General features: G+C 39.8%; 1 protein-coding gene across 2 annotated transcripts in view; it reads right to left on the bottom strand.

Annotated features, from left to right (window-relative positions):
* Positions 1 to 1,137: 1,137 nt before the first annotated feature.
* Positions 1,138 to 13,575, bottom strand: part of CCDC157 (coiled-coil domain containing 157) — a 186,453-nt gene continuing 174,015 nt past the window's right edge. The window contains exons 9-11 of one of the 2 annotated variants that reach the window (XM_053702205.1): positions 2,245 to 2,384; positions 2,053 to 2,135; positions 1,138 to 1,725 (exon numbers count right to left, since the gene is read on the bottom strand). In XM_053702205.1, coding sequence (XP_053558180.1) covers positions 1,524 to 1,725; positions 2,053 to 2,135; positions 2,245 to 2,384 — 425 coding nt within the window. In that variant the 3' untranslated portion in view covers positions 1,138 to 1,523. The remainder of the gene's footprint in view (positions 1,726 to 2,052; positions 2,136 to 2,244; positions 2,385 to 13,575) is intronic. The other variant, XM_053702206.1, reaches the window with a different exon arrangement.

Raw genomic sequence — 13,575 nt, 5'->3', positions numbered from 1 at the left:
CTCAGTGTGGAGTGGTTTACACTCAACTTTATTTAGATAGGTTTGTTAACACATACTGGGCCAGATTACAAGTGGAGCAGTAGTTTGCGCTCACGTTCAAGCGTTAAAATTACTAGAAGCATTTTTTTGCACTCAGAGATTCGTGCTCGTAGTACGAGTTGAAAGTAAAAAGTTTGCGATCTCACAAGTCAAGTCGCGGTAACAAATAGACTTTGAAAAGACACAAAATCGCATTCCCCCATAGTCGAAAAAGTTGGAAAAAAAAAAAGAACTCCAACAAGTCGAGCAAACACAATTGTAGTTATTTAACAGCACAACATAAAAGTATTACATATTTCATAATCCAATGTTCTGCACATAACAGAAGATTTTCTATTTATTCTTAAAGAGATATTTAAGTATTTATCTGATGGATTTTTGCACATATATATATATATATATATATATATACACACATACACACACATATCTTTATGCATGCACATGTATGTATCTCTATGTTAAAGCCCTTTGCAGTCCTTTTTTCTAATACCTGAGACCTCATATTTTTGATCCCTTATAACTTTTAAATGCAATATTTTTTAAAATCATTTTTATTAGATAGTGTTATTTTGAGTGTAGCTGTACTTTTAAATTAATTATTGATGTGTTTTGTGACACTTTTTATTCGAAAAAAGGCAAAATGGCCAAGCACAGTGGTAGCAGCGCATAGTAGTGTGTAGGATGAAATACAAATAAGTTTCACCTCGAGGTTCGAAAGTAACAGTTAAGTCGCGGTAATCATTCTAGTGCCAATCGCAATTGTGCATGTGTTTACTTTTAATACGAGCGGAATTTAAAACAAAAAACGATATCGCTTGCGTGCAAACGATATTGATCCACTCGTAATCTAGCCCACTACTGGATGAGACAGTAATTACTTGGGGCCCAACCACAGGTATTTATTTAAATGTGTTTATGTGGGTAAATTATGAATAGGACAAAAATATTTAATTTGTCTCTATTAAAGAATATTCATTTAGCTACCTAAATACATTTTAAAAAAAAATTGTTCGGCAACCATAAATACTTGTTAAAAATGGAATAATGGATAATGTAGTGGCACAAAAACGTACAAAGTGAAGCCATTGTCACCCATTATTATCTTGTACTAAAGAAAGCTCAGTGTCTTTTATTTGGATTATCGAATAGGCTCTTTGAAAACATTTCAGTTATATAATAATGTAAGGGGGAGCATAAAGAACTGTAGACAGTGCCCTGTACCTATTAAATACATTTCCTCTAACTCCTTCTGCATATACAGTTTTCTAGTTTCATTATGATCAGAATACTCTAGAAGTGCTGTAATGTGAACCCTAGCCTACTCCTCTAAACACTTGGTTAAAAAGTCTCTGCATGCCATAATATCACCATGATATCTTCAGCTCAGTTCATTACCCAATAGGGCAGCTATACTGAAGCTATGGAGCTATTTTAGTGTCTATGCATATGAAGATCCTACATATAAATATATATATCTTCAGTTATTTGCGGTCTGAGCTTGGTGTCCGATTTCTCCCTTTGAGTCGTGCATAAGCCACTATAGGAGAGTTTTCTGGTGGGATCGTCACTAAGTTCAGGTTTTGGCGTGTGCTCGCTGAGGGTACTCTTCTATCACGATGGTTGTCTGCAGAGCCCGGTGGTGTGTCTTTAGGCTGAACAGAGAATGTTTGTGGGATGGAAGGTCTGTGTGTCACAAAGAATGTAGAAAAGAGATAGATTAATGTCACAAAAGACTAAACTTCTGTAGAAGTGAAAACTCCCGTAACTGAGAATGTTTAAATGCCTTATTAGACTTAATCTATCTAATCCAAGATTTTTAAAAAAGCAAGACCTACATTTCCCTTAGGATTTTAAAAAAATGTTGCAGTTTTCTTTGGCTTTTTTTTTTACATTATCTGATATGCACAGGACTGCCTAACATATTAGGGCTTTATACATGGAAAATAAATAAAAATAAGTACAATGAGAAACAGTCTGTTTTTCTGTAGTTATTATGAGAGGAGCACTTACTTCTGGCTGCTGTGCTGAGGGGAAGCTGCTTTTGCAGAGTAGGGTATTGACCAGAGCTGTGTTTGGGGAACAATCTGAAAAGACTCATAAAAACAGGGTTTTATTAACTCCAACACTTTCTTTCTTGAATGTTATATAACTTTTCATAGTAATGTACGTTTGCACTACATTCACTTCTAGTTATGCTCTCACCTTCACAGGTCCCTGCTGGCTCCTTTCTCTCAGTTTGGACAGACTGGCTCTCAGTTTGGAGTTCTCTTCTTCTAGAATACTGATACGGATGCTATTGGCTTGAAGTTGTTTTTCCATATCCTCTGTAATATCTCCAGAACCTAGTGAAAGCAGAATCAAATACCTTACTAAATAAGAATAATATTTAACTAGTCTTAATGGGACAGAACCATACCCATTGATTTATTCTGTATAATTAATATATTTGTATACAAAAAATATAGTACTGACAGCAAAACAGATTATAGAACATTTAAAGCCACAAATTAGCAAGCATTAAACTATGTGAAGTACAAACAAACATAACTTGGCTTGTTTCATGTGTCCTTCACAAAGATAAATCTGCCCTATTCCAGCCTTACTGAAGTACCCCCAGATAATCCCCAATCCTCCACCAAATTTCACAGTGGGTGCGAGACACTGTAGCTTGTAGGCCTTTCCAGGCCTCCATCTAACCATTAGGTGTGGGGCAAAGCTGAAAATTGGACTCATCAGAGATGACCTGATATCGGGCAGATTTATCTATGTGAAGGACGCATGAATCAAGCCACGTATAAGTTTATCCTAGAAGAAAACGTAATTCCTTCTGCTCTGACAATGTTCCCCAACTTAGAAGGATTGGTTTTTGCAGCAGGACAATGCTCCATACCACACAGCTAGGTCAATCAAGGTGTGGATGGAGGACCATCAGATCAAGACCCCGTCATGGCCAGCCCAATTTGCAGACCTGAACCCCACTGAAAACCTCTGAAATGTGATCAAGAGGAAGATGGATGGTCACAAGTACTGATGCACCGAAATAGAAATTCTGGACCAAAACCGAATCCGAAAATCCGGGATGCACTTGGCCGAAAACCGAAAATGATACCGAAAATATATTTTTTCAAATTATTTATTTTTAGTTTTTTTTTTTCCTAATTAGAGCCAATAAAAAATGCCCACACTTTTATTGAAAGTAACACACTAAAATTGGACAAAAATATCTTAAAACAATAATATGCTACAGAATAATTTTACCAAGAAAAAAAAAAAAAAACAGGCAAAAAATAATGCCATTTTCGACCAAAATGTTTCTGCGACCAAAATTTTGGTGCCTCCCTACTTAAAACAATTATAAATATCAATATACTGTATTATTCTTCATTTAGTTCTATGTAACAATCATATTTAACAGGTTTTTTTTTTTACCAATTATCCAAATAAAGTATAATCAATATTGTGTGGAATAACCCTGATTTTTCTATCACAGCTTACATGCGTCTTGGCATGCTCTCCACCAGTCTTTCACATTGCTGTTGGGTGACTTTATGCCACTCCTGATGCAAAAATTCAAGCAGCTCAGCTTTGTTTAATGGCTTGTGACTAGGGATGCACCGAAATTTCGGCCGCAGAAAGTTTCGGCCGAAAATGGCATTTTTGGCTATTTCGGTTTTCGTTTTTTTTGCCTGTTAGTTTCGGTAAAATGATTGTGTATCATATTTCAAATTTGATGCTAGCCTAGAGCTGCTGTTTAAGTTTATTACTTTACTTACTGTTCTGCATATAATGAGTTTTCTAGGATTTCTGAACTCTAAGTTAAAACATTAGTATTGTGTTATTTAAAAATCAATGTGAACTTGTTTTGTTTGCGTTCTTCAAGGTCTGAAAACAATGCATCTTTTTTGTTGTTTTGACCAGTTGTAATTTTCTGCAAATAAATGCTCTAAATGACAAATATTTGTATTTGTGTTTAATGTCAGTAGTTTACAGAATAACACAAAAATATTAATTTTACTCAAACACATAGCTATAAATAGCAAGCCCAGAAAAACTGATAATTTTGCAGTGGTCTCATTTTTTTCCATAGCTGTAGATTACATTTTCTGATATAGTTAAAAAAAACAAGCTTTTTTTAAGAAAAAGGAGAATAATCTGAAGAGCAGAATATTTAAATGTAAGCTGCAAAAATACAACTGGGATCAAAAGTTGTTAAACGGATATGAATGTCGCCAAACAAAATTTATGTAAGAACATACCTGATAAATTAATTTCTTTCATGGTGGCGAGAGTCCATGAGCTAGTAACTGATGGGCTATACATTCTTACCAGCAGGGGGCAAAGTTTCCCTAACCTCAAATGCCTGTAAATACACCTCCCACCTCACTCATACCTTAGTTTAACGTATAGCCAAGTTAGTGAGGTGTATAAGGAGTAAAAGCATAAAAAAGGAACAGGATAAATAATGTGCTTTATACAAAAAAATCATAACCCCCCAAAAATGGGCGGGTCTTGTGGACTCTCGCCACCATGAAAGAAATTAATTTATCAGGTAAGTTCTTACATAAATTATGTTTTCTTACATATAGGTGACGAGAGTCCACGAGCTAGTTACTGATATAATACCCAAGATGTGGAAGTCCACGAGTAACTATAGAGGGAGGGATAAAATAAAAACAGCTATTTCCGCTGAGAAATTAAATCCAAAAAATGATTAAGTTTTCTTAAAAATTCAAACAACTTAAATCATAGGCACTAGAATCAAACTGAGGCAGCTGCCTGAAGAACCTTTCTACCAAAAGCTGCTTCAGAAGAAGCAAAAACATCAAAATGGTTAAATTTAGTAAATGTATGTAAAGAAGACCAAGTGGCTGCTTTGCATATTTGATCAACTGAAGCTTCATTCTTTAAAAACCCAAGATGTGGCAACTGATCTTGTAGAATGAGCTGTTATTCTTTGAGGCGGCGACTGCTCCGCCTATAAATAAGCTTTGTGAATTAGAAGTTTCAAACAAGATGCCAAAGAAATGGCAGAGGCTTTCTAAACTTTTCTGGAACCAGAAAAAATAACAAATAGACTATAAGTCTTTCTGAAATCTTTAGTAGCCTCAACATAATATTTCAAAGCTCTTACCACATCCAAAGAATGTAAAGACCTTTCAAGAATATTCTTAGGATTAGGACACAAGGAAGAAACAATCATTTCCCAATTGGGGGGGGGGGGGTGCTGACAGCCGCCATGAGTGCAGCGTAACTCCGGAGCTTCGCTTCTCTAGCTCCAAGTTCGCAGTCAAATCTTGCCCATCAACCCTCATACATATGCCCAAAACTTTGGGAAACCTGCCTAACCTCCACTGAAGATCTTACAACCTTCCAATGCATACTTGGAGACCACGCCGCAAGGCGACCTAACAGAGAGTCCTTAAAGCCTTCCGGAACAGGCCGCAACCAAACTATCAAGCTCCCTGAAAAACCGGAGCGATCAGTGAATCCACTCACCTTACCACCAGATGACACTCGATAAGAGGCCCAGCTGAGCCATACAGAAATGGAGACATCCATAGCAAACACATCAAACGGCCTGTGACGCATCTAGTGCGATAACAGCTACATCAGGCTAAAGGCCTTGACCGAATCACAAAGACAGTGACATACCTATCCCGGGAAGCATACCAAAAAAAAAAACCCAAAACATTTTATAGCCCATAAAACATAAGGATCAAAGTTAATAAAGACCCTACAGCATTTAAAACGGCAGATCTTGCTTGAAGGACCCTTCTCATAGCTTTAAGCCTTACATCAGAAAGTTGGCTTTAGGCCTGATCCAAGAGACTGTTAACACCTGTTGCAGCTCTATCTCCTGCAAACAACCACCGCCACACCTAAACCCTAAACACAGAGCATTATTTAAAACTTAAAGTTTGGGTCTAAGAGACACTTTTGGTTTAACTCTCTGGAGTCACTGAAAAGCAGAACATTACTATATTACAAAACACCTCTCTGATTTGATAACAGCGTGCACATAAAGCACTGCAAAACACCTACAAGCCATCTTCTTATACACTAGTCTGTTCATTTACACAGACACAAAATGACTTCCAGAAGAACCCTGAAAAATTATAAAACCACTGAATCTACAATAGGGAAATCTCTTACAATGTCATAATTTCTTCAGAGTTCAGAATCCATGGATACCTCCCACACACTTCACCTCAAGGTGCCAAACCTGCAGCTGATACACAACAAGATCCTAACTCACAAAATATCCCAATAGTAGAAACCCAACTTTCAGCCTCTATCTTACAAAACCTTCCTTCAAAACAAGACATAGCAGATATTGTGCGTACATGCATCAGGGAAGAGTTAGCCACTATAAAACAAGACATCCATACCCTTGGTTTCCAGGATTAATCATTATAAGGCAATCAAGACATAGTAAAAGAGGACATTCAACAACTAAGAGACCAAGTGGTCTCACAGCAAAGCACTATAAATATACTCCAAAAGAAACTAGAGGACCTGGAAAACCGAAGAAGGCGCAAAAACATGAGAATCCGAGGTGTGTCTGAATCAGTACTGCCCGGAGACTTTCCATTATATCTACAATCTCTATTGCACCACCTACAAGATACCCAACCTCTGACTGACATACCCTCGGTGAGAGCGCACAGAACCCTAAGACCTAAACCTCCTGAAACTGCACCCCCAAGAGACATTGTTATTCGTTTTAAAAATTTCTAAGAGAATGAAATGCTCTTGGCCCAATCACGGAAAAACATAAATTATGCTTACCTGATCATTTTCTTTTCTTCTGACGGGGAGAGTCCACAGCTGCATTCATTACTTTTGGGAATTCAGAACCTGTCCACCAGGAGGAGGCAAAGACACCCTTAAATACCTCCCCCACTTCCCTCATCCCCCAGTCATTCTGCCAAGGGAACAAGGAATAGTAGGAGAAATATCAGGTGAAAAAAAAGGTGCCGGGGCGGAGTCTGGCCACGTAGGAAGATGGCCGCAAGCTAGAAGGGCTCCTAATACCCATGTAGGTTAAAAGCGTCACTACGGCATAATTCCCTACCTAACCTTACCAGAACTAGAGGCTCTGAATATTGATATGAACAGGAATTATCTTGCTAACCAAGACACTAACCCGCTCACCCCGCATCACCACTGGCACTTTCATAGCCTGGAGGAAGAAGCCGCACTGAGAGACCGCAACACACGTGATCTGACTGCGGGAGAGAGCACAGAACAGGTTGGAGCGTAACGGGGGAGATCCGGTTCGGTACAAACATATGAAGGAGGCCTCGGTACCTGAATACTCCACGATATAGCGGTAAGCAAAAGCATACTACTCTACGCTGACAGCACTTTCCTGACCCCGACATAGAGACTTCTCTAAACATTTCTTAGGCCCATGGGACCGGCCCTTACGCATCCGGATAAGCACTTCATCATTCAGGGGCAGATTGTTGCTGCGTAGCTCACCTCCCCCTCCACCGAAAGGGCTCTTCAAGAACTAACTGCATCCTCTTCAACGGACATTAGACTCATATATATCTGACCACTGGCCCGCAACACAGGGGCTTAACACATCACTGCAGTGAGTTCCCATACCCCTGGATTATTCAAGTAGAATCCGTAAATATTTTGACCCATGTGGCATTAAAAGAGGGTTTATACACCAATTGGGGGATAACAGCACTATATACTACCGAGACCATAAGATTTAATCATCATACAGCACTCCTATAATCCCAAGATCGAGTAGAATTATTTATCCCCCACTGCACGCTTCCTATGTAATGTCTAGCAGGAGGCAGAATAAGTCAGGAAAGCACAACACCTCCAAAACGATTAGTCACTATCTAAAGCCAGCCAAGGTGAGATCTGCCACCCCTTCGGAAGATATGGCTAATAAGCAAACAGTCACGACCTCTCTGGTTCCTCAAGAGGGGACCCCTTCAGCCCCATATGTCACTAAGGAGGACATTCAACACCTGTCTTCAAAAGAGGACAAAAAAGGAGTTCTCCAGGAGAAGAGGAGTTTATTTGGTGACCTTCGCAAAGACTTAAGTGCCCTAGACCACAGGGTCCTGTCACTGGAGGAGGGTCAGACCTCGACCTCCATTACACTCCAAAACCACTCAACAGAAATACGGCATCAAGCAGAAAATGTCCAATATCTTACAGAAAAAATGGAAGATTTGGATAATCGTTGCAGATGCAACAATCTCAGGATAAGAGGTGTCTCAGAATCTGTCCACCCACCAGCGATTGAGGGGTACCCTCAAGCCTTGTTCAGAATGATAAAAAGTATCCCATCTGCCAAAGAAATCCCCATTGAGAGAGCCTACAGGGCTTTACGGCCCAAACCACCCCCTAAGGCCCCTCCTAGGGATATAATAATTAAATTCCTTAGTTTTAAGGACAAGGAAGAAATCTTGAAATGCGCCAGAACCAAACAACCTATCCTCCATGAAGGAGAAGAAATTCAAATTTTTTCGGACCTTTCACCAGTGACTTTGCAGAAAAGAAGAGATCTCTCTCATATCACTTCTTACCTGCGGAAGAATACAATTCAATACAGATGGGGGTTTCCTGTATCTTTGATTGCCACTCATCATAACAAGACGGCCATATATCATCCTGGCACAGACCCACAGCAGTTCTACAGAGAACTTTCTTTGATTCCTGATAACAATGATACACTGACCCGTGCTCCCACAAAAGGGGCATCTACAACTCCGATTCCACCGTGGGAACTAATACCAGATACATGAACATTGTCTCGCCCTATTAAGGACCAATGATTCATCTACAAGTATCCTTTATGTCTCAGGGACAGCTGTGGGGACGCAGATAAGTCATGATTAAGCAATTAGTCGGACAAATCAGGTGACCTAGTCTATATTAGGACATTTCTCCCAGCCTGACTAGCTGGGGGGGTTCTCCTGTCTTCGGGAGAAAACAGGTTATTATAAGTTGAGAAAATGTTATAAGGTTTGTTTAAAAGTTATATTTGTTTATGTTCCTGTTTTGTTGTTACAAAGTTAATACCTCTATGATGTTGGAATTTTTCTCTTCCATGCGAGAGCACATTACTTAATCCCCCATCTCAGAGGCACATAAACCCTTACACCCTGAAGTACACATTCGCTGGTAATTAGTTTGCTCTTTTGCCGTGCCCTGTAGGGTATGAGACTGAACCAGGGGCGGGGGTCTGAGATTAATAACTCAAAAAAAGGGGAAAAAAAAAAAAGGGAAAAAAAGGAGGCCTACTAGTACACTGAAGCACATAGCCCCCCAAACGGTACATAGACACTGATTAGTGCCTACTTTAGTTGTAGATGCCTCTCACATGGTGATAACTATAATAAGATAGCATTAACATTAACAACCTCAGGTCACATTGGAGTCCATGAGAAATGCTCTTATATTGCTCTGTAGAACTTTTTCCACATATCAAAATGGAAGATTGCTCCCTCTAGTTCTGTACCCTCCCTCTCACCCAATCCTCCTATTACCCCAACCCCTGCCTCTCCCTCCCCAAGTCATACCCCCCCTGCTCCAAAACCTCATATTGCTACATTAATCCAAAGCTATAATATAATAACCAACAGTGGGTATACTACCCATAGTAGTATTAGACTTTGCTAAGGTAAATCACAATCACAAGTTACTAATTTTATCAACAAACAAACTTTTTGTCCGTCCGGACATATACCCAAATTGGCTCTCCCATCCCACTTTTTCCCCTTAAACTAAGTTCTTCCTCCTCCCTCTCTTTCTTACTCTTATCTCCTCCCTTTTTTTATCTCTCCACAATTAACATGCTTTCCAGAGCCAGCAGGTTCCAGGACCACTCCATTCAATTGACTACAATGAATGTGAAGGGTCTCAACAGCTCGGAGAAACGATCCATAGCTCTCCGAGACCTCCAAAAACTAAACAGCCACATTCTGATGCTCCAAGAGAACCACTTCCAAAAAGGTAAAGAACCCAAATGGTATAATGCACATTACCCTACAGCTTTTTTTGCATCTGGACCACACAAAAAGGCCAGAGTGGGAGTACTCTTCCATAAAACATTACCAATTCAAATATCCCACACTGAAAAAGATCCTGAGGGACTATATATCCTTCTAAAAGGCAGACTCTACGGTCACCACATTACACTCCTGAACAATTACGCCCCAAACCAGGCTCAAGCTGCTTTTTTTTTTAAAAATCGCTAACTTAATTCTTGACCATGCACAGGGACTTATTTACTTAGCGGGTGATTTTAACCTCTCTATCGACCCTGCCATTGATTCCTCTAGGGGTTCCTCTAGCATGCCTAAATCTGTCCTGAAATCCATCAAACTCACCCTTAACAATTTAAATCTCCACGACATTTGGAGGACGCTACATCCTTCAGACAGGGACTACACTTTTTATTCAAACCCTCACAACTGTTACACAAGGATAGACCACATATTCACTGATTCTCATGGCCTTTCTATAACTAACATCTGTCTCCTGCCGGATTTTATAGCCGGACATCCCGGTCTCCCCCAGACTTTGGAGATTAGACAACACCATACTCGACAACCCTCCTATAATGAAAGACATCCAGAAACATCTATCCGAATACTTTGAAATAATTGCACGCTCCACAGCTTCCCATCTTAACGAATGGGAAGCGCATAAATCGGTTATTAGAGGTCTATTTATTAAACATAAGTCCAAGCTCAATAGGCTAGCCTAGACTTACTAAAATCCATTGGCTCCCTGGAAGTGGACCACAAAAAAGATCCTGCTAACGAAACAATAAAAAACAGGCTTCTAGACACAAGGCTGGAACTCAGGCAACACCTATCTGAGATCAATGCCCTGTCCCTCAAGCAATACTACTTCAAGGGGGGCAATAAAGCCGGTAAAGTATTGGCCAGAAGTATATGTCGGAAACATCTACACACGTACATACACTCAATAACGACGCCTGACACACAGTTAAAGATAGCGCCAAAATTGCCTCCACCTTCCATAATTTTTACAGTGAACTATACAATATAGATAACGCCCAGTCAGATAACAGCACTAACCCCCTCACTGAGGAAATTAATAAATACTTTACTGAGCTAAAACTACCCACTTTAAATAGAGAGGCTGCTGACTTACTATCTGCTCAAATCTCCTCAGAGGAGCTCTCCCAAGCCATTAAAGATATGCCACCGGGCAAAAGCCCGGGACCAGATGGCCTCACACCAATGATATTACAAAAAAATCCTTTCAGCCCATATGCTATACTTCTTTAATAAGCTTAGAGACGTCCCCGAACTAACCGAGACCCTTCTGGAAGCTCATATCACCGTTATTGCAAAACCGGGAAAACCAGCAACTAGTCCAGGGAACTTTAGGCCTATCTCCCTCATTAATGCTGACATTGGCCAAGATCCTCGCTAACAGGCTTAATAAACACCTCCTGGGGCTCATAGTTAATGATCAGGTCGGTTTCGTACCTGGAAGAGAGGCCAGGGACAATACCACTAAAGTTATCCAGCTCATTAATCACGCAAAGGTATCTAATGTCCCAATGGTGGTTTTCTCCACAGATGCAGAAAAGGCCTTTGATAGAGTGGGTTGGCCTCTCCTTCAGAGAACGATGCGAGAGATGGGGATCACAGAGGCTTTCCTAAATATGGCTATGTCCCTTAACTCCAGACCAAATGCTAGGGTCAGGGTTAATGGTACACTCTGATAGTTTCCATATCAGCAATGGTACGCATCAGGGTTGTTCGCTTTCACCACTGTTATTCGCAATTTCCATCAAAGTGCTAGCCCAAAAAATTAGACATAACACTCACATCAAGGGAATATTGGTGGGCGATATATACGGAGTATAAGCAAGCGTTGTACGCGGACGATATCGTTTTTACTCTAACAGAGGCTGAGGCATCCATTCCCGAGTTACTTAGGGAACTAGCAGCTTATGGAAGAGTTTCCAACTTCCTTTTAAATCCAAATAAGTCAGAACTCCTAAATATCAACACCCATAACCAATACATACAAATGGTTTAAAAAAAAAGAAAAAAAAAAAAGAGTACCACATTTACATTGCCCAAGATAAGCTGAAATACCTAGGAGTCTACCTGACACCCTCTCCACTTGACCTTTTTAAACATAATTACATTCCCCTTAAAAACGACATAGTGAGAGACTTATCAACATGGAAAAACAAACCATTATCATGGCTAGGGAGGATAGGGATCATTAAGATGAACATTTTGCCAAGAATATTATACGGAATAAAAAGAATGTGGGAGGCGCCCAAAGGGCAATCCGCTCTAAATTAGTAGTGGGAGCATAGACTGTCAGTTAAATTCCTTAGTCTCCCTACACATTTGACAAAGGCTCGGAGAGAGCCGACACGCGTTGATCTGATCCACAGCTTCATAAGACAAGTGAAGCCAGAGTACTGGTGATGTTATTCTAAGCCCTGTTTGTGTGAAATAGCAGGTGAAGTCCTTTGGAAAGTTTGTACAGCTAAAACTCCCATAACCGCAACACCAGCGCAAGATTGGGACACTTAAATTCTGGTCCGTCTGACTTGCTGCTGGGGCGATAGGAGTTGAAGATTCAAAGAAGTGCGCGCACTACCATACGAGGAGCTGATTGGTGAACCGAAACACCGGATCTTCAAAGTAAACAGGGATTCAACAACCGCTGACGAGCGGCATCGCAAACATCGGTCTGAGGACATTCAGTCGACTTGGGGCAGTACAGGCACTAACAGCACCATTCCAGCTGCTTGGATGAAAATTAAGGTACTATCCCGCTAAACTTTTGAGTGGTGTGAGTATTTGAACTCAATCATATTGTGGGAATTTACACGCTTACCATTGTGGCTAAATTGGAGTAGACTTTGAAACACGAATATACACTTTACCCAAAGATTGACACGCTAGCAGGGAAGTGTTATATTGGAACCACAGTGAATACTAAAGGCAAAATCAATACAGTGAATCAATTTATGTGTTTTTTTGTATCAATTTTGCATCAACTTTGCAGCAATTTTGCATCAACTTTGTATGAAGTTCGTTATAACTAATTTTTACAACTAATGTTTGAAAAAGTAAATTGTGTATGAATGATTTATGATCAGTTAGTTTTTTTAATCTAAGTATTGAATCAGTTTTCTGTGATAGGACACCGGTGTCTTTTAGCTTATTATATTGCTATCTAGTTTATTTTATGTAACACACTTAATCATTGAATAAAATTGTGATTATTTATTTATTAAAAGAAATTTCTTTTTTGTTGGACCTCCTTATATATATTAGATGGTAAATGTGTAGGGAGACTAAGGAATTCAACTGACAGTCTATGCTCCCACTACTAATTTAGAGCAGATTGCCCTTTGGGCGCCTCATTCTTTTTCTTCTGTTGACAGTCTGTTTGTGTTACACCTTTTGGAGAGAGGTGTAACAGGTGGGTGGGCTTTAATCCGTTTTGACTAGGCTCCTGGACAAGTCTTGGTGTTTGAAGAATATT

The sequence above is a fragment of the Bombina bombina genome, chromosome 2 (assembly GCF_027579735.1).
Source record: "Bombina bombina isolate aBomBom1 chromosome 2, aBomBom1.pri, whole genome shotgun sequence".
Lineage (NCBI taxonomy): Eukaryota > Metazoa > Chordata > Amphibia > Anura > Bombinatoridae > Bombina > Bombina bombina.
The sequence above is the reverse complement of the archived record's forward strand: the minus strand, read 5'-3'. Positions and strand labels throughout refer to the sequence as shown.